Consider the following 20214-nt stretch of genomic DNA (forward strand, 5'->3'; position numbering starts at 1 on the left):
CTGAGGTATTTGAGCCCCTCACAATTCTTAATGTATTTATCCTAACACACACACCCCTGTGAGGCAGGGCCTCTCCTGTGCTGAGTTAGTGCCCTAGTCACCGAGCCATTTCTTACCTCCTGCATCACTGCATAGCCTTGGTAAGTCACTTCCCCTCTTGCTGCCTCAGGGGCATGGCTGAGGACTGAAATTTGTGACTATTTTGAAAGTGTTTCACAGCTCAAAGGACAGAGGTTTTCCTCCCCACTCTCTGAGCTGGTTTAGACATTTCACTCCCCCCTCTCCCATCCCTTTGGCATATTTCCTGAGCCGTTTCACACAGCTGGGACAGCTCTCCTGATCAAAGAGCAAAATTGGTTTCCTTGCAACACCAGCAGCTGGGCTGCTGGCTTGGGAGACCCTTCTTCATGCAGAGCAGGTGTTCGCACGGTTGAAAAACAAAATCCTCTCTCACGGGTAGCAGCTGGGAGAGCCAGGCCCAACTGCAGAGCAAGGAATCAAGCTCTGAAAGGCAGCTTTGCAGCCGGCAGGGGTGCACTTCCCACGGGGGCCGCTAGGAGGCAGCAGCCGCATTAGTGACTCAAAGCTGCTGACCTAGCCCAGTTACAACCTTATATCTGACCCCACCCTTAAGGAAGGTTTGTTTGCTTATTGGGGATTGTGTGTGGCAATCACCGGCTGACTCACCCCAGAGACAATGCTCAGGGCTTAGCCACGGTTGGGTTGGATGTTTACCAAGGCAGCGGTTTCCCCAGACTACGAGTCAGGAGTGTCATTCCCTATGGGGTAAGGGGGGCAGTTGCCTGCCCCTCTGCCTTTTCATAGGTCCATGGGCTCCACTTCTGATACTGCTTACAACATTCTCTGTTCTGCCATAGTCTTTCTGCCCACCCGCCCGACGAGCGGCCACGTGGGAAACAATCCTGGAATAATAATTATTTAAATCACCCTCGTACAGCAACCCTTTGCTAAGGGGCAAAAATTTTCCCTATGTCTCACCAGAGCCCGCACCCGGAAGGAAGTTGAAGCTAGACACATTCACGTGTGCAGTTTTAACAGGGAGGGTAATTAACTATTGGAACAACTTGCCCCAGAGTGCCATGGATTCTCCAGCTGGGGTAAGCTTTAAATCAAGCTGGCATGTTTTCCTCAAAGAGCTGCTCTGATTCGAACAGGAATTCATCCAGGGCCAGTATTATACAGGAGGTCAGATGAGAAGAGCACAGTACGCTCTGAATCCACAGCCCAGGTGCTCCCTAAAGTCAGTGGAGTTGGGCCCCTAAGTACCCTTGAAGATCTGGGCCTGTGGAAGGATTCTGGTAAGTTTCCACATGTAGCCAAGCCCTCGGAATTCCTAGTGAGAAGGACTTTCTAGTGCATTCAACTTCCCTCCCTCGTAAGTTGTACCATTTAAATACCCCACAATAGTTAAACTTGTACAACCCTCTGTAGCCAGCTGCTGTTATATAAAGGTTTCTAGCAGCATCGCTATGCCCCCATGGGAAGTAGAGTAAGCATGTAATTGCAGCTGTGCTAGAGGTGGGAGCAATATCTGTTTAAATAAAAGGTGATACCAGGACAAAATCTGTGTGTAAAGGAGCACAGTCCCATTGGAAAACCTCTATGACTTTTGCCAAGTAAAAGTACTTTCAAAAGCCCGACCCAAAGGGGGCACAGTAGATGGATACAAAATAGTGAATGAGATAAAAGTGCCTGGCGTGTGTTGTTCCACCCTATCACGGTACGATCATCCCTAGCTCTTCATCAGTAGCTCTCAAAGCACTTTCCAAAGGAGGTCAGTAGCATTAGCCCTATTTTACAGAATGGGGAAACTGAGGCACAGACCAGTGAAAGTGAGGCTAATGGCAGAGCTGGGGAATAGAACCCAGCTCCCTCAGGACCCAGTTCAGTGCTCTATCCACTAGGACATACTGCCTCCCAGCTCAGCACATCTAAATCCCCCCCCCAGGCAATACTTATGTGTACATAAGGTGCCTTTGACCTGTGGAACCCACCGCTACATGATATTGGGCCCAAGATTTTATCAGGATGTAAAAAAGGTGATAATTATGCAGAGGATAAGAACAGCTGCACTTACATTAGACCAGATAAAAACAAAAATTAGGGTTATAGATTCAAAGAATAAGTTGATCCCCTTATTGGCTGGGGTTAGGGAGAAATTGCCCCATGGGCTGGATATCCCATCATTGCCTACTGGAAGGTGTCTTGCAGGTGGTGTTGACCTGGCATTTCCTATGGGCCTGAATTCAGCTGAATCAGTGGGATAAACATATATACCACCCTAATGTCAGGCCCCTGGGCAAAGCTGCATGCTAAATAAAACCAACAGGGGGCAGAGTTCAGTATAGTCACAGGTGCCCCCCCAAACATTTTTGCATCAGGAGAAAAAAATACGCAACACCCTGGAGTACAAATTAAACATCTTTATTTTTTTATTACATCATCTCCAGAATTAAAATGTATTAAAACTCTTGATGGAGCCCAATTTGATTTTAAAATAAGATTCCTCCATACAGATCCCAAACATCCATAACTTAACCAATTGTTCATGTAAAGAAAGTCCCATCACCCCTTTAGCACAGCCACCTCGCGATGGGTGTTTCTTCTCTCGCCAGCTCTGTTCTGGGGTTAGAGGTTCACACGTGGAGCAGGGATCAAACCAGCTGTCTCTTGGTCATGGGGAAATTGTGCAATACGGGCGCAGCCCCCGCAATCGCAGTTCTGTCCTCTAACAAGGCATGTCTATTTGAAAGTGCACCTGTGTAACTAAAAGGGTTTATAAGCAACTGAGTCAATTAAATCAACGCAAGCCCCTGTGGATGCTTATTTTGGTTTAACTTAAATCTGTTCCTAATGAACTCAGGCCTGATTACATACAAAGTTGCATCCATTTCACTGAGGCTTTGGCTGCACTGAAAGCTGCACTGGGATGACGCTGTGCATTTCAGATCTGTCATGACAACAGCCCAGGCTGCTGGACAGACTCCTCTCCACTTGAGCACATTCAACCTCGCACCTTTGTGCCAGCGGCTTGCCCGCCCAGCAGAGGTCTCTTGGCAAACAGCCCAGTGCATCGTGGGTATGCATCCCAGCATCCTCCAGCAGGCACATGGATTGTGGGGCAGCTGTTGTGCATTGTGGGATCCCCCTCTATTCCATCCCATAACCCAGCGCTCTCTTGTGTAACGTACAAGCACAGAGGCCAGGCAGGGAAACAGCCTTCTCCATTGTCCTGCTGCGTTTGCAAGGCCCCAGCACTTGGACTCACCCTGGGATGGCTGGACTGGGAATGCGGCACTTTTGTAGCTATTTGTGCAACATAGCTGCCTCCCCGACCCCTAACCTTACCCCAGCCCCCAGCCCGGAGCGATATCGCTTTTGCTTCGGTAGCTGGCAAGCGAGGGCCCGGCCTGCAGCACGCGCCAAGCAGGACCCAGGTTGCTGGCCTTGGCATGCTCCCAGCCATGAGGCGTGTGGCTGCTTGGCTGCTCCGTCGGCATGACGGGGCCTTGGCCGGGCCAAATTTGAGTGAGTGGCTCCTATTGAAAGGGGTCGGCCTGTGGCCCAGGTGGCTTCCAGCTCTGCAGCCTATGGGACTGACCAATATAAACCCAATTTCAACCCATGAGCATCTACACACAAAGATGCACTGGTTGTACTAAACCAATGTCAGTTAAAGTTGCCCAACTTCTGTGTTAAGACAAGCCCCGCAACGAAACCCAAATAAACCCGGCTTAAACCAGAGTCTATTGTGCTGATTTCGCTAGATCAAATTAAAGTGTAACCGGTGGGACTTTGAATATAGACAAGGCCAGAGTGGACTGAGGTAAATGGTGACAGATGATTTAGTACCTAAAAAGCACCCGGCCTCAAGAGATCTGCGGTTGATTCCCAGTTTCCTCATTTGGCATCCTTGGTTCAAAGTTGCAGGCCATGTTGCCTCAGTTTCCCCATTTGTCAAACGCGGAGGTTACCCTCCTCCCTGCATGTACAGATGGGGGGAGGGGGAGGGCATGGCTCAAAGGCTGCCCACCTTATTAAAAACACAGTGTAAGAACCGGCCGTAGGATTCGGCCCTTTTCCCTGGGCTTTCGCGGGAGACCTGAATTTCCGGACCAAAAAAGAAGAGGCAGAAATAGAAAAACAAGGCCACAGCTGCATTTAAAAAAAAATCGCCTGCCAGTGCTGGAGGCAGCGACAGCTCCTGGGTCCCCAGGATCGTCCCCAAATGAGATCTCAGTGGCAAACCATCAGTCAACGCCCCACTGGCAATGACGGAAAGAAATACCCCGTCCAGCTCTTGGCAAGGCACCGTGACTCCCATTCCTATAGGATAATGGGAAATACAGATGCAGAAGGGACCAGCCACGGGGGGTCGTGGAGCCAGCTGGTCCATGGGGGACCAGAACTGGGGTGGGAGGGGGGAACCCTGGAGGGACAAGGGACCTGTGGATAGGGAGGTTGCAGCTGGACCAGGGAAACCAGCTCGGAAACAGGGCACAGTGCTTACGGTGCCCCATACAGCAATCGGCACCTCCCCAAGTGACTAGTCCCAAATTAGTTTAATTAAACTGTGCGTGCGGGGGGGAGGGGGTGCGTGGTTAGTCCTTATCCTAGGAAACTTGGACAGGTATGGGCATCGCAGGGTGAACTGGCCCTTTAAGAGTATTTGGGTTCAGACTTAAAGGGCCGGTTCACCATGCGGCACCCTCCCGCAGGATCCAGCTCTGCCTCCCTGCCCCGTTTGTCACAGTGGTACCCCCTGGTGCTGCAGGCACACGCCCCAAAGAGACACACCCCTTCCAGGCTCCGCCTTTGGAGACGAAGTCGCTCTGGGATGTGGAGCAGCGCAGGAAGGGTTAAGTCAATTTGGCTTCATTGAAAGTGCAGGGTCCCTCTTTTGGTGCGGGCTGGGGGGGGACGACAGGTGATTCCATCCCCCAGAGTCCCGTGCCCCCCCCAGCTTTTCTCAGCTGCGGGGCGTGGTTCCTTAGGAGGAGCAGGGTCCTTCCATGTCGTTCTCCTCCTGATCCGCCTTGAGCCGAGACAGAACCGCGTGAATCCGGAAGAGCGTCCGGGACTCCATGGAATAGTTCTTGTAGTTGTTCCTAAATTGGGAGGGCAGGGGGGGTAATCACTGGGTGGAAACAGCCACAAATAGACCCTGCCCTCCAGCCCGCCGGGTCCAGAGTCTCTTCATCATATGCACCAGACTCCCCCACCCCATTCCTGAGCTTCCCGGTGCACTGGCCAGTCCTGGGACCAGCTGAACCAGAACCATCCAGCTGAGTGGGGGGGTGCCTCAACTCCCCCCCCAAGCCCTGTCCCCCCCCAAATCAGCCACACAGACAGTTCCAGCCCCTCTGGCCCCCCAGTGCACCTTAGCACCACAGTGCATTCTAGGATACACCCGCTGGGGCTTCTGGAAAGCATCGTGGGACTGGGGAGCACAGGACAGGTTGACATTGTTGCAACACCCTCCTAGTGTAGACAGGCCCCACCTGGCTCGGCGCAGCAGCGGGACGGCCTCCTCGCTCCGGCCCTGGGCCAGGTGCAGCAGGCTGAGCTCCAGCAGCGTGTTGGGCACCAGGTAGTGATCGTAGCGGATCCGCTTCTCACTGCCAGCGGGAGGGACAGACAGACAGACGGTAATTCACCAGGGAGGGGCTTCCCAGACCAAGACCTGTCCCGGGCAGCACCCTGGGGGCAGGAGTTTGGGGACGGCACCTGGCCAGGGGCCAGACAGACTCGCAAGAGCATGGTGTCCTCCAGACACCCCCAGGCCCCTAGGAGGGGAATGACACCCCCCTCGCACAGATCCAGGACCCCCCTGATCCCTAGAGGGGAGAAATGATCCCCCCACAGACCCAGGACCCCTCTGATCCCTAGGGGGGAGTGACCCCTCCTGTGGAGCATGGCACCACCTGTGACCCCCAGAATGCAGTTCCTTGCCCGGGCAGTGCCCATGTGCTGGGAGGGGGGGCGTTATCCCATTGGGAAAGCCCATCGGTGGGGCAACCCCAAGAACAGCAAACCAGGGGGAGGGGGGCCAAGAACCAGCAGGACCCTCCCTCCGTCATGTCCGCAGGGGTCAGGAGCCAGAGTGTGGGGGCGCTCACCTGCCCAGCACGGCACTGAAGCAGGCCTCCGCGTCAGCCGGGCTCTGCCGGTGCTTCATGCAAAGCCCCTTGAGCAGCAGCAGGAGGCACCGGTCGTCTGTCTGGAACTCATCGGCTGTGGGCAGAGTTGGGGCATCAGGGGGACCTGGGGCCCAGCTCCTCTGGGCATCCCCGTGGGGGGGGTGTGGCAGGGAGAGCCCCCACCCCAGTGTGCCCCTCCCATAACCCCTACACAGCCCCCAACCCGGTGTGACCCCCTCCACAGCCCCCCAGCTGTGTCTTCTACCCCCGCCCCCCACTGGCTCCGGGCAGAGATGGGAGGGCTCAGTCTCCCCACTGGGGCTGAGACCCAACAAACACGATGCAGCCACATGCGTGTTCTTCGTTCCCACCCTGGGGCCAGATGGGAGCTAGAGCCCCCCAGAGGGGAAAGGCCCCGTGTCCCATTTCCCCCCCCAAGCCAACCAGTGCCCCACCCTGGGGCCAGATGGGAGCTAGAGCCCCCCAGAGGGGAAAGGCCCCGTGTCCCATTTCCCCCCCCAAGCCGGCCAGTGCCCCAACCTGGGGCCGGATGGGAGCTGGTGCCCCCCAGAGGGGAAAGGCCCCGTGTCCCGTTCCCCCCCCCCCCGAGCCAGCCAGTGCCCCACCCTGGGGCCGGATGGGAGCTGGCGCCCCCCAGAGGGGAAAGGCCTCACATCCTGTTACCTGGCGACTCCTGCAGCTTCTTCTCAGCCTGCGTCAGCGTCTCCAGCGTCCCCTCCAGCAGCTCCCGCTGCTTGCCCAGCACGGTGAAGCCGTTCCACATGTACATCATCTCCTGGGGAGGGATGGGGGGGTGTCAGTGCAATAGCCCGGGCTGCTCACCCTGCAGAGGAGAATCTGGACCCCCAGGACAGCCCCCACATCCCGCTGGACAGTAACTAGCCTGTCCTAGGTTCCCTCGCAGTGCCCCCATCCCCCACCTCGCCCTGAGCAGGTTATAGCCGCTTGCACTCAGAGCCAATGGGAAGTGGGGAAACTGAGGCACAGAGAGGGACACAACCTGTCCAAGGTCATGTGACAAAGATGGGAAATGGGACCCAGCATTCCTGACTTCCAGCCCCCAGGTTCTAACCACCGGACCACATTCCTCTCCCCAAGCCAGGGAGAGAACCCAGGAGTCCTGACTCCTAGCTCCTCCCATTCCCCAGCACTGCAGATCCCGGGTGACGGCACCAGTTAAGTCACAGCTTTTCCAAGCAGCATCCAGCAAAACTTCCCCCCTCGAACCCTCTCCCCACACTCTCTTCCCCCTCACCAGGGCTGGCACCGGCAAAGGGATCGGGCGGCTGCCCTTATAGCGCCGGGCTTTCCGGATGGCAAACTTCTCCGTGGGGGGAGACTTGCCCGCGATCTTCTGCTTAAAAGATGACACCTGCCTGGAGGGGAAGAGAGACAGCTGGGTTGCGATCTGGGGGGGGCCACACTGGGGGTCCACTAGACCCAGAATTGGGTTCCAGAATCTCCACTGGCATCGAAAGCAAAGATCCCGGTTCTAGCCAACCCCCTAGCCAAACCCCATTTGCCAAAAAATAGCCCAGCAACATGTGCCTGAGTCTGTAGGCAGCCTGAAACGATCGCTCAGAGTGTGCCTGGTTCAGCTCCCACCCTGTTAACTCTTGAACCTAATGCTTGCACACAGGCATCGGCAACACACATATGTGGCAGATCAAACTATGACGAGAGGAAAAACCGGGTTCAACTGGTACCGGGCGGATCCAGCTCTCACCCTGTGAATGATCTAATTTAATTTAACACGACCCATGGCATTTAGATCTGCCTGAAGCCGGCACCATGTTTCCAGCTGAGACTGCAGAATTGAGCTCCATGAAACATGAACCCTCCCAGAGCTGGGAATAAAACCCAGAAGTCCTGGCTTCCAGGTCCACCCCCCTGCTCTAACCACTAGACCCCACTCCCCTCCCAGAGCGGGGGATAGGTCCCAGCCCCCCACTCCAACCACTAGACCCTACTCCCCTCCCAAAGCCAGGGAGAGAACCCAGGAGTCCTGGGTCCCAGTCCCCCACTCCAACCACTAGACCCCACTCCCCTCCCAGAGCCAGGGAGAGAACCCAGGAGTCCTATCTTTTGCCCATGTCTGTCTTGTCTCTGTAGGTAGCCCCTGCCATTCCCCGACACACCCCAGCTTTGCAGCTGGGATAGGAGGGGAAAGGAAGTGGTAAGATTTGGGGGGCCCTGAGCCAGTCAATCCCCAGGGCTGGATGCAGGACGGAACCAAGCAGGCAGGTAGGGAGGGAATTACCAGTGCCATATGTTAGGATGAGGAGCAGAAAGGGGGGCACGCATCTTCCCATCTGGGGGTCAGTGTTAGCGGGCAAGTGACTGGGCGTTGGGACACACACAGCCCTGCCAATGCCCCTCACTCCTGACCCATAGCCCCAATCTCCCAGCCCTGGGCTCCCACCCAGCTCTGCCGGTGCCCCTCACTCCCGACCTGCAGCCCCCCCGAAAAGAAACTCATGTTCCTTGTGCTGCAAGGCCTGAACCCAGATCTCTAGGTGTCCCTCCTGCCCAACCCCCATGTTTGGCACCAAACCTTCCCGCTCCCCCAGCACCAGCACTGCCCATGGCCCCTACCTGAACAGCTGCACCTCGCTCTCCCCGAAGGGCCGGGGCTCCTGGGGGGGCAGCATGCTGAGGAAGGCGGCTTTCATATACACGTACATGGCCTGCAGAGAGACACCGGCCTGACCCATCAGCCCCACGCGCACGGCTGGGGGCGTGGGGCTCAGACCCCCAACGGGACCAGAACTAGCAGCCACAGAGCAGACAGCCAGGCCGTCCAGCCTTGTTAGGTCTCCAACTCTGGACACGTATGGGAGACCCTACAGAAAACAACCCACTGCTGCTGCGAGCGGGAGGGGGTCCGGGACTCAGCAGGGGGCGCTCTCCCCCGCAGTCAGTGCTGGCCCCAGTATCCCAGGGCAGCACTAGGGGGCGCTGTGTGAAGCACTGACAGACCCTCCCCAATAAACCCTTTAGTCCCTGGAGAGGGCAGGGCCCCACCCATAACCCCTCACCTTGGACCAGCGGTTCTCCTTGCTCAGCAGGTCGGCGTAGAAATAGGCCATCTTCCACATGCCCTTGTAGGCGTAACACCACATCAGCTCCCAGTAGCACATGTGGTGGAACTGCTTCCAGGCCTGCTGGGCCGAGCAGCCGGCCTCGAACCTGCAGATGGCCTGTGCAGAGAGGCTTATGAATGGGGCATGGGGGCCTTTCCCCTCTAGGGGGCGCAGGCTCTGATCCAGCCCTGGGGGGATGCGGGGACTGGCTGGCTCCAGGGGGGTGGGGAATGGGACACGGGGCCTTCCCCCTCTAGGGGGCGGCGGCTCCGATCTGGCCCCGGGGCAGGGGACTGGTTGGCTCAGGAGCACCCCCCTCGTCCCAGAGCCTGGCTCTGTGAGGGGGGTCCCCCAGGCGAGGGGTCTCTTACCTCGCTGATGTTCCCTTTGATCTCCTCTATCCTGCCAGCGAAGAAGAGGAAGATGGCGCTCTGCAGAGGGGAGAGAAGGGAGCCAATGGGTGGAGGGCAAGGTCCCTGAGGAAGGGCAAAGCGTGGGGGATGCCAGGATCACCCAGGAAGCGAGTTGGGGGAGGTCTCAGCCCAATTCTTTCCACTCCCTAGTTTTAGCTGGGGCAGCAAAACCCATCAGGAGATCAGAGCATGGGGCAGCCTCAATTCTCCCCAGTGAGGACAGGTCCCCCCCGGACCCTCCCACCCCGCAGGGGGAAGGGCCCCACCGGCCGGCCCCATACCTTGGGGTAGCGAATGAGGTAGGGTCTCAGCAGGCTCTCGGCTTCCGTGAAATCATCCTCCCCGATCCCTGCAAGGGTGCAAGGAGGGGTCAGCCTGGGGCGAAGCCACCACTCCCAGGTCTAAGAGAGATCGGGGACCCCCTTAATGGGAACGGGGGGGCTGGATCAGAGCTGGCACGCCCTGTGGGGGAAAGGCCCCATGTCCTGTCCCCTGCCCCCCTGAGCCAGCCCACCCCTGGCCTGGGGCCCGATCAGAGCTGCCACCCCCTGTGGGGGAAAGGCCCCATGTCCTGTCCCCTGCCCCACTGAGCCAGCCCGCCCCTGGTCTGGGGCCAGATCAGAGCTGGCACCCTCTGGGGGGAGGCCCGGTGTCCTGTCCCCTGCCCTCCCCCGCCAGCTGCGGTCCTACCCAGGATGAAGGTGAGGAAGGTGTAGTAGCAGAGGAGCAGCATGGTGCAGAGCAGGGCCCGCAGGTTCAGGGTGGTCGCGCCCTCGTGCAGCTGTTGCAGTCCATACTCCTGCGCAGAGAGACACAGCGGGGGGGGCCATTGGGGGGGCCTTACAGAGTCCCAAGGCACCGCCTGATGCAGCCACCTCTGGGGCTGCGCGGCCGGCCACTGCCACACACAATGGCAGGTGCAGTCCACAGGCCAGCAAGAGCTGGGGGCGGGGGGAGGGACAGATGTTCACCCCCCCAACCATAGCCCCAAGAGCTGGGGGTGCGGGACTCAGCCCACAGCTCAATAACTCCCTCTGGCTGATGGGGCACTGGCTGCAATGGGGGTGAGGATGGAGGGAAGGCCCATACCCCAATTCCTTCCCCCCCGACACACCCCAGCTAGTCCCCCCAGACCCTCTCCCCTTGCGAGAACCCCCACAGAACCCTCCTTCTCAGCAGTGACCTGGGGAACCCCCATCGCAGTGACCTGCAGACTGTGCGGGGGGATAACGGGAGGCCTAGGCAGGGGGTTACCTTGTCCCCCGAAAACCCAGCAAATTCCAGCAGCTTCAGGATCCGCGGAGGGAAGAGAGAGAGAGTCTGGGGAGGGAAGAGAGGAATGAAAGGCCCCGTTCCCGTCAGCCAGTCCCCGGCCCTGGGGCCGGATCGAAGGGAAAGGCCTCGAAGGGAAAGGCCCCGTGTCCCGTTCCCCACTCCCCTTCCTAGTAATTTACCAGATTAAAGGCGCCGATGCCCAGTGCCACCCCTCCCTCCAAGTGTACGTGGGCAGGGCCTGCTGTACAGTGACTGGACTGGATGAAACTGCTCAGTTCCCTGGAAAAGAAACAGGAGAGGCAGAGAGTGTTAACCACTAGCCCCCACTCCCCTCCCAGAGCCGGGGATAGAACCCAGGAGTCCTGGCACCCAGCTCTAACCACTAGCCCCCACTCCCCTCCCAGAGCCGGGGATAGAACCCAGGAGTCCTGGTGCCCAGCTCTAACCACTAGCCCCCACTCCCCTCCCAGAGCCGGGGATAGAACCCAGGAGTCCCGGCTTCTCCCCCCCCATCACTAGCCCCCACTCCCCTCCCAGAGCCAGGGATAGAACCCAGGAGTTCTGGCGCCCAGCCCGCTGCTCACACCAGTACACCACATTGAGTGCCCCAGGAGAACCATCACATTTCCCACCTTCACAATACAAGACCCCTTCTGAGGCTGAGGGCCCCATCTGGGACCCCCCCCCTCCGCTGGCCCCGAGGCAGCAGCCTGAAGAGGGGGCCCCTCTTCCTTCCCTTCCCCAGTCCCTGCTGGGGCCCCTCCCCCAGAACCACCGCTGTGACATCACTCACCTGTAGATCAGGTAGCTGCTCCGCACCTTGATCCCCCCCTTGATGAAATTCACCATGTTCTCATCCTGCGGGGAGAAGGGGGGAAATGAGCAAACCCCGAGGGAAGGGACCCCTCGCCCAGTGCTGAGATGCAGCCACGTTTGGGGTGGGGCATGGAGGTTGTTTACCAGGGACCCCACACCCAGCACTGAGATGCAGCCACCTCTGGGGTGGGGTGCCACACAGCAATGTTGTCTCACAATGAGACAGGAAACGAAGGCGAATCCTTGAAAGTGCCCTGGAGAGTGACCCACAGCACCCCCGAGTGGCACATTGGGGCCAGCACTGACTGCGAGGGGAGAGTGTCCCCCGCTAAACCCCCACCCTGCTCCCTGCAGCACCGGGGATTTAGCTCAGAACCCAGGTCCCCTGGCACTGTGCCAGCCGCGCGGAGGGGGATCCGGTACCTGCAGGAAGGTCAGGGCGGCCCGCTGCAGTAGACACTCTGCGTAGCAGACCTCGGCGTGCAGCTCCACTGTGAGGGAGAGCAACAGGGACTGGGGGGGGCATGCTCATCCCTAAGCCCCAACCCCACCTCCAGCAACACCACCACCGCAGCCTACCCACGAAGCTGGGGATAGAACCCAGGCGTCCTGGCTCCAACCCCCCTGCTCTGACCACCAGGCCCCACTCCCCTTCCCAGAGCCAGGGATAGAACCCAGGAGTCCTGGCTCCCAGCCCCCTGCTCTGACCCCCCCCCCCGACACCCTGCGGCCATGCCCTGCATCTCTTACCCTCGGTGAATGAATCCGCTTTGCTGACCAGGCCGGAGAGGGAGCTGGTCACACTGGATTTCCTCCGAAACCTGGGGGTGGGAGGAAGATGGCTGGGGTGGGGCAGCTACCTTGCCCCTCCCCCATCTCCCCCTACAGGCCTCCCCGGCCCCGCCCAACCCACAGGGTCAGTAACAGCCGAGGAGGAGGGGGGGATTTTCCCCAGCAGGGAGGCTGTAACTGGAAGGGTTCCCCTATCTTCGCCCCACGGCCTCCCAGCCCCCAGCTCCCCAGTGGGGTTAGGCTCTAACTCCCCCAAGCCCTGGGAAACTCCCCCTCTGCTGAGCAGTGGGTCTATGACACATGACAGGCAGGTCCATTCCACCCGGCAGTGGGACTGGTGCAGAATGACCCCCCAGTCCAGAGACCTCCATGGGGCCCAGTCTGGGGACCCCATTGCCAGGCCAGCCTCCTGCCCATGCCCTGTCACTCCCAATCCAACCTCCAGCCCCTGTGTGGCTCACCAGCTCCTGGGCCCCATCTCCCCCCATGACACACACCCCATAACCCTCCCCGGGCCTTCCCCAGTCCCTGCTATGCCCCACCCCGATGCCGGAGTTCCATCCCCCATCATCCCCTTCTCTGGATGCCCCACCTCCACCTCCCATGTGCCCCCCACCCCCACCTCTGGCAAATCTCCTGTGCCTCCTTCATGGTCTTCCCAGCCTGCACAATGTCATCGTGCTCGAAGGTCATCATGGCCTGCATCTCCAGGATGGTGGCGTAGACCAGGGCGTGGTACATGCTCTCCTTGGTCCTGCCGGGAGCAGGGGGCAGGTGAGAGGAGAGAGACTCCCCCAGCCCCCCAGCAACACCCGCTCCAAGAAGCCCCACCATGCCTTAGCTCACAGTCCATGGCCCAGGGTTGGGGCGGGGACCGTGTTCAAGGGTGGCATGGCCCCTTGTGCCCATTGGGATGTAGCATTGGGGGTGGGGAGGATCAAAGGAACCCCCCAGGCCAGGGCGAGCTTCCCTGACATGCACCCTGCAGATGCCGGGAATCCTCGGCCCGCCGAGGAGGATCAGGGCCAGGGACCATGGGCAGCTCCTCCACCCACCTGGGCTGCAGCTTCTCCAGGCTCTTGCTGAACTGGTTGCAGAGGAAGGAGTTCATGGCCTCCATGCAGTCGTCTAGGGCGGCCGCCAGGCCAGGCGGGGGCCTGTGGGTGGGGAGCAAAGAGGGTCTGGTTAGAGAGTTAGAGATTCCAAGTGAAGGGACCAGGGGGACCCCCTAGTCTGACCCCCAGAAACTTGCCCTGAGTTACTGCAGACTGAAAATCGCACTAATCTAGGAAAACATCCCATCCTGGTGTGAAACTGGTCCATGGTGGAGACTCCACCACGGCCCTGGGTCGGTGGCTCCAGGGGTTAATCACCCTCCCGGTTAAACTCTGTGCCTTCACCCCATCCAGCTTCAGCTTCCATCTCATTCACTCTGCTCTGCGCAACGGCCGAGCCTGCTGGCAAATGCTGGCTCCCCATGGCTGGGAGCAAGTCGCCCTTCGCCTTCCCTTTGGTACACGAACTAGATCGAGCTCCTGGAGTCTCTGGCAGGTTTTCTGACCCTTTAATCCTCCACGTGGCTCCTCTCTGACCCCTCCCCGATTTACCAATGTCCTTCCTGAACTGTGCACACAAGTCCATCAGTAGCCATAAGAACGGTCAGACTGGGTCAGACCGATGGTCCATCCAGCCCAGTGTCCTGTCTGCTGACAGTTGCCGGGTGCCAGGCACTTCAGGGGGAGTGAACAGAACAGGGCAATTATCAAATGATTCATCCCCTGTCGGTCAGTCCCAGCTTCTGGCAAACAGAGGCTAGGGACACCATCCCTGCCCAGCCTGGCTAATAGCCATTGATGGACCTGTCCTCTAGGAACTTTTCTAGCTCTTTTTTAAACCCTGTTCTAGTCTTGGCCTTCACAACATCCTCTGGCAGTGAGTTCCACAGGTCGATTGCATTGTGAGAAGAAATACTTCCTTGTGTTTGTTTAAACCTGCTGCATGTTAATTTCATTGGGTGACCCCTAGCTTTTGTGTTAGGAGAAGGAGTAAATAACCCGTCTTTATTCACTTTCTCCTCACCCGTCAAGATTTTGTAGACTTCTGTCATATCCCCCCCTTAGTTGTCTCTTTTCCAAGCTGAATGGTCCCCGTTTTATTAATCTCTCCTCGTACGGAAGCTGTTCTACCCCCCCAAATCACTTTTGTTGCCCTTTTCTGAACCTTTTCCAATTCTAATACACCCCTTTTGTGATGCAGCAACCAGAACTGCAGGCAGCATTCGAGGTATGGCCGTGCCATGGATTTATATCATGGCATTGTGATTCCAGAGCCAGACACAGAGGTAAATCACCTCTCTGCTCCTACTCCAGATTCCCCTGTTTAAGTATCCATGGTTTGCTTTGGCCCTTTTGGCCCCAGCATCGCATTGGAAGCTCGTGTTCAGCTGATTCTCCACCATGACCCCCAAATCTTTGTCAGAGATGCAGTTCCCCAGGACAGACCCCCCCAGCCTGTAAGTATGACCTATTCTTCATTCCCAGATGTTTACACTGGCCGAATTAAAATGCAGATTGTTTGCTTGCGCCCGGTTTGCAGGGCGATCCAGGTCGCTCTGTATCAGTGACCTGCCCTCGTCATGATTTATCACTCTCCCATTATTTGTGTCGTCCGCAAACGCTGTCCATGGATGATTTGATGTTTTCTCCCAGGCCATTGATAAAATGTCAGATATCGTAGGGCCAAGACCCAGTCCCTGCAGGACCCCACTAGAAACACACCCGCCCAACGGTGATTCTCCATTTGCAGTTACATGTCAAGCCCTCTCAGTTTAACCAGTTTATAAAGGAATTGGCACCTGAAATTGCAAGCCCATTAGCAAGAATTTTTAATGAATCTGTAAACTCAGGAATAGTACCGAATGATTGGAGAATTGCTAATATAGATCCTATTTTTAAGAAAGGAAAAAAAAGTGATCCGGGTAACTACAGGCCAGTTAGTTTGACATCTGTAGTATGCAAGGTCCTGGAAAAAATTTTGAAGGAGAAATTAGTTAAGGACATTGAAGTCAATGGTAAATGGGACAAAATACAACATGGTTTTACAAAAGGTAGATCATGCCAAACCAACCTAATCTCCTTTTTTGAAAAAGTAACAGATTTTTTAGATAAAGGAAATGCAGTGGATCTAATTTACCTAGATTTCAGTAAGGCATTTGATACCGTGCCACATGGGGAATTATTAGTTAAATTGGAGAAGATGGGGATCAATATGAACATCAAAAGGTGGATAAGGAATTGGTTAAAGGGGAGACTGCAACGGGTCCTACTGAAAGGCGAACTGTCAGGTTGGAGGAATTTACCAGTGGAGTTCCTCAGGGATCGGTTTTGGGACCAATCTTATTTAATCTTTTTATTACTGACCTTGGCACAAAAAATGGGAGTGTGCTAATAAAGTTTGCAGATGATACAAAGCTGGGAGGTATTGCCAATTTGGAGAAGGATCGGGATATTATACAGGAGGATCTGGATGACCTCGTAAACTGGAGTAATAGTAATAAGATGAAATTTAATAGTGAGAAGTGTAAGGTTATGCATTTAGGGATTAATAACAAGAATTTTAGTTATAAGCTGGGGACGCATCAATTAGAAGTAACGGAAGAGGAGAAGGACCTTGGAGTATTGGTTGATCATAGGATGACTATGAGCTGCCAATGTGATATGGCTGTGAAAAAAGCTAATGCGGTTTTGGGATGCATCAGGAGAGGCATTTCCAGTAGGGATAAGGAGGTTTTAGTACCGGTATACAAGGCACTGGTGAGACCTCACCTAGAATACTGTGTGCAGTTCTGGTCTCCCATGTTTAAAAAGGATGAATTCAAACTGGAGCAGGTACAGAGAAGGGCTACTAGGATGATCCGAGGAATGGAAAACTTGTCTTATGAAAGGAGACTTAAGGAGCTTGGCTTGTTTAGCCTAACTAAAAGAAGGTTGAGGGGAGATATGATTGCTCTCTATAAATATATCAGAGGGATAAATATAGGAGAGGGAGAGGAATTATTTAAGCTCAGCACCAATGTGGACACAAGAACAAATGGGTATAAACTGGCCACCAGGAAGTTTAGACTTGAAATCAGATGAAGGTTTTTAACCATCAGAGGAGTGAAGTTTTGGAATAACCTTCCAAGGGAAGCAGTGGGGGCAAAAGATCTATCTGGTTTTAAGATTCTACTCGATAAGTTTATGGAGGAGATGGTATGATGGGCTAATGGGATTTTGGTAAGTAATTGATCTTTAAATATTCAGGGTAAATAGGCCAAATCCCCTGAGATGGGATATTAGATGGATGGGATCTGATTTACTATAGAAAATTCTTTCCTGGGTATCTGGCTGGTGAATCTTGCCCATGTGCTCAGGGTTTAGCTGATTGCCATATTTGGGGTCGGGAAGGAATTTTCCTCCAGGGCAGATTGGAGAGGCCCTGGAGGTTTTTTTGCCTTCCTCTGTAGCATGGGGCATGGTTGACTGGAGGGAGGCTTCTCTGCTCCTTGAAGTTTTGAACCATGATTTAAGGACTTCAATAGCTCAGACATGGGTGAGGTTTTTCATAGGAGTGGGTGGGTGAGATTCTGTGGCCTGCGTTGTGCAGGAGGTCGGACTAGATGATCAGAATGGTCCCTTCTGACCTTGGTATCTATGAATCTATGCATCTATAAACTGGACCACACTGAACTGGGACCGTTCTAGTTTTTGCAATTGGAACGTTGTGTGGTACCAAGTCACGGCAATCTGCTTAGATGATATCATCCTATCGCCTCCAACAACCAAATTTGTAATCACATTCAAAAATATCACATTACTTTGACAGGAGCTATTTTCCATAAACCCCTATTGATCAGCATTTGTTACATTACCTGCCTTTAATCTTTTATTAATAGACTCCCATCTCACCAGTATCTTGCCTGGGGCTGATGTCAGGCTGACAGGACTGTAATAATACAGGTCATCCTGTTTACCCTTTTTAAAGACTGTCACAACATTAGCTTTCTTCCAGTCCTTGGGAACGTCCCCATTGTTACAAGGCTTAACTCCTTGGCCAACTCTTTTCAAACTCTAGGATGCAAGTGACCTGCCCCAGTGATTGAAACTGTCTAACTTTCACAGCTATTGTTTAACATCTGGCTGTTATTTTTGGAATAGAAAATATTTCATCATCATCATCATAATATGAAAGGATGACGTGGTCTGACTTTTCCCCCAAACACAGAACAGACGTTTATTTATTAGCAAGGGCTCCTGGGTCTGTTGCAGGAAGAGATTGTACGTAGCATAGAGCAGGTAAGGGGCTGGTGAGTTGCAAAGATGGGAGAGCCCAGGGCTGGGCGAGCAGGGGTTGTGGGTCAGGAGTGAGGGGCAGCAGCAGAGATGGGAGGGGGAGCCCAGGGCTGGGCCATCAGGGGCTGCAGGTCAGGAGTGAGGGGCAGCAGCAGAGCTGGGGGGGGTGTTTATTCAGCACTTTTCTCTCCTTCTGGCCAGCACCGATCAACCCCCTGCCCGCCCCAGCTATGAACATGGACTGACTTCCCCCTCCCCCAGCTGCCAGCCCCCCCACAGGTCAAGGGCAAGGCCTCGGGGCCCTGCTGCTCCCTCTCCCCATGGCCAGCCTCAGCGCTGTGTTTGTCAAGGCCGCAGCCAGCGGCGCTCAGCTGAACCGGTGCCCGGGAGTGCTGAGCAAACACGGGCTTGGCAAGGCCCTGCCAGCGCACCCACCCCACCTTCACGACACGGGGCTGGGCCTGGAGGCTGGGCTGGGCCCCTGCCCCCACCCTCGGCTCCACGCAGGGCGGAGGAAAGGCTCTGGCCAGCGGGTGCCAGGCTGGGCTGGGCACTAGGCTTAGCTGGCACATAGCCTCACGGGCAGGGCCCCTCTGCGGGGTCTGGGATCCCCTGCCATCTGGAGCACAGCCCTGCTCACCAGCTCCTGGCAAACATGGGGCTGTCGGGCTTTGCCCCCCTCGACCCTGCATGCCCCGCACCCTCTGGGCCCCCCAAAACACATGGCTGCACCCCAGGAACCCTGGATATTCCCACAGTGCCCTGGGGGGAGAGGCACCTGTGCCAGAGGCCCGATTGGACTCATCCTGAGTGAGAGCCGACGGTCCGGGGGGAGGGGCCCAGCCCCCCTCTAAACCTTTCCCCCAATGACTCCCACATCAGCCTGCTCCTCTCCCCCAACCCCCCCATATCAGCCTGCTCCCCACCCCATCGCCCCCTGCCCCCCAAGCCCAACCTCCCCTCCCGTAGTTCTGAATCCAGCTGTATATCCCGGCCCCGCCCCGGCCTCCCGTCACCCAGCAGGGACCCCCCAGATCCCGGATGGCCGGGGGGCAGGAGAGGATCCCCCCCCAGGATGACCCAGTGAGGGAAGGAGGCTGGGTGCACCCTGGACCCCCCCCCGGGGAGCAGGCACGGGGGGGGTGACTCTGCATTGCAAATGCATTTCTCCGGGGGGGGAGCCCGCAACAGAAAGACCCAGCGGGCCGTGGGGCGGGGGCTGCAGTGCGGGAGGGGCGCGACGGGGGGAGCAGCCCCGGGCAGAGGGTCCCGCCCCCCTCTAGTCCCGGCTCGGGGGCTCCCCGCCGGGGTCTCTCACCTGCCCGCAGCGGCCGCCAGGGCCATGACGGTCCGGGAGCAGGAAGCGGCTCTGGAGGAACGTGCGGCCGGGACCCGGCGGGGGCGGGGAGGGAGGCGGCTCCGCCCTGCAGGTACCGGGACTCACCTGGCCAGGGCCCCCGGGCAGGGATCCGGCCCCCAGATACCGGGACTCACCTGGCCAGGGCCCCCGGGCAGGGATCCGGCCCCCAGGTACCGGGACTCACCTGGCCAGGGCCCCCGGGCAGGGATCCGGCCCCCAGATACCGGGACTCACCTGGCCAGGGCCCCCGGGCAGGGATCCGGCCCCCAGATACCGGGACTCACCTGGCCAGGGCCCCCGGGCAGGGATCCGGCCCCCAGGTACCGGGACTCACCTGGCCAGGGCCCCCGGGCAGGGATCCGGCCCCCAGGTACCGGGACTCACCTGGCCAGGGCCCCCGGGCAGGGATCCGGCCCCCAGGTACCGGGACTCACCTGGCCAGGGCCCCCGGGCAGGGATCCGGCCCCCAGGTACCGGGACTCACCTGGCCAGGGATCCGGCCCCCAGGTACCGCGACTCACCTGGCCAGGCCCCCCCGGGCAGGGATCCGGCCCCCAGGTACCGGGACTCACCTGGCCAGGCCCCCCCGGGCAGGAATCCGGCCCCAGGTACCGGGACTCACCTGGCCAGGCCCCCCCGGGCAGGGATCCGGCCCCCAGGTACCGGGACTCACCTGGCCAGGCCCCCCCGGGCAGGAATCCGGCCCCCAGGTACCGGGACTCACCTGGCCGGGCCCCCCGGGCAGGGATCCGGCCCCCAGGTACCGGGACTCACCTGGCCGGGCCCCCCGGGCAGGGATCCGGTCCCCAGGTACCGGGACTCACCTGGCCGGGCCCCCCGGGCAGGGTTCCGGCCCCCAGGTACCGGGACTCACCTGGCCGGGCCCCCTGGGCAGGGATCCGGCCCCCAGGTACCGGGACTCACCTGGCCAGGGCCCCCGGGCAGGGATCCGGCCCCCAGGTA

At 57.6% G+C, this 20214-nt stretch overlaps 1 protein-coding gene across 2 annotated transcripts; it reads right to left on the reverse strand.

The window, feature by feature from the left end:
• Positions 1-2429: 2429 nt before the first annotated feature.
• LOC119845921 (tetratricopeptide repeat protein 39A-like) lies at positions 2430-19283 on the reverse strand. Of its 2 annotated transcripts, XR_006278411.1 has the most exons (19): positions 19210-19283; positions 13617-13718; positions 13184-13315; positions 12520-12590; positions 12193-12260; positions 11747-11811; positions 11133-11232; positions 10933-10998; positions 10369-10477; positions 9960-10027; positions 9637-9696; positions 9221-9382; positions 8778-8869; positions 7438-7558; positions 6846-6957; positions 6141-6255; positions 5523-5639; positions 3365-5129; positions 2430-3318 (listed from the first exon to the last, which is right to left on the reverse strand). XR_006278411.1 is itself a non-coding variant. In XM_038378906.2 (18 exons), the coding sequence occupies exons 1-18, from the start codon at positions 19233-19235 to the stop codon at positions 5012-5014; spliced, it is 1704 nt and encodes a 567-aa protein (XP_038234834.1). In that variant the 5' UTR covers positions 19236-19283; the 3' UTR covers positions 2430-5011. The 2 variants fall into 2 exon arrangements, 1 of the variants encoding a protein (XP_038234834.1); XM_038378906.2 differs by having other exon boundaries at positions 2430-5129.
• Positions 19284-20214: the final 931 nt, after the last annotated feature.

Source organism: Dermochelys coriacea, chromosome 20 (assembly GCF_009764565.3).
Source record: "Dermochelys coriacea isolate rDerCor1 chromosome 20, rDerCor1.pri.v4, whole genome shotgun sequence".
Taxonomy (NCBI): Eukaryota; Metazoa; Chordata; order Testudines; family Dermochelyidae; genus Dermochelys; species Dermochelys coriacea.

Excerpts from the sequence above, each read along its gene's own strand:
- LOC119845921 (XM_038378906.2), bottom strand. The coding sequence starts at position 19,235 with ATGGCCCTGGCGGCCGCTGCGGGCAG. Across the intron at positions 7,559-8,777 it reads AGCGAGGTGCAGCTGTTCAG|GCAGGTGTCATCTTTTAAGC; the intron begins GTAGGGGCCATG and ends CTTCCCCTCCAG. Across the intron at positions 5,640-6,140 it reads TTCAGTGCCGTGCTGGGCAG|TGAGAAGCGGATCCGCTACG; the intron begins GTGAGCGCCCCC and ends TCCCGCTGGCAG.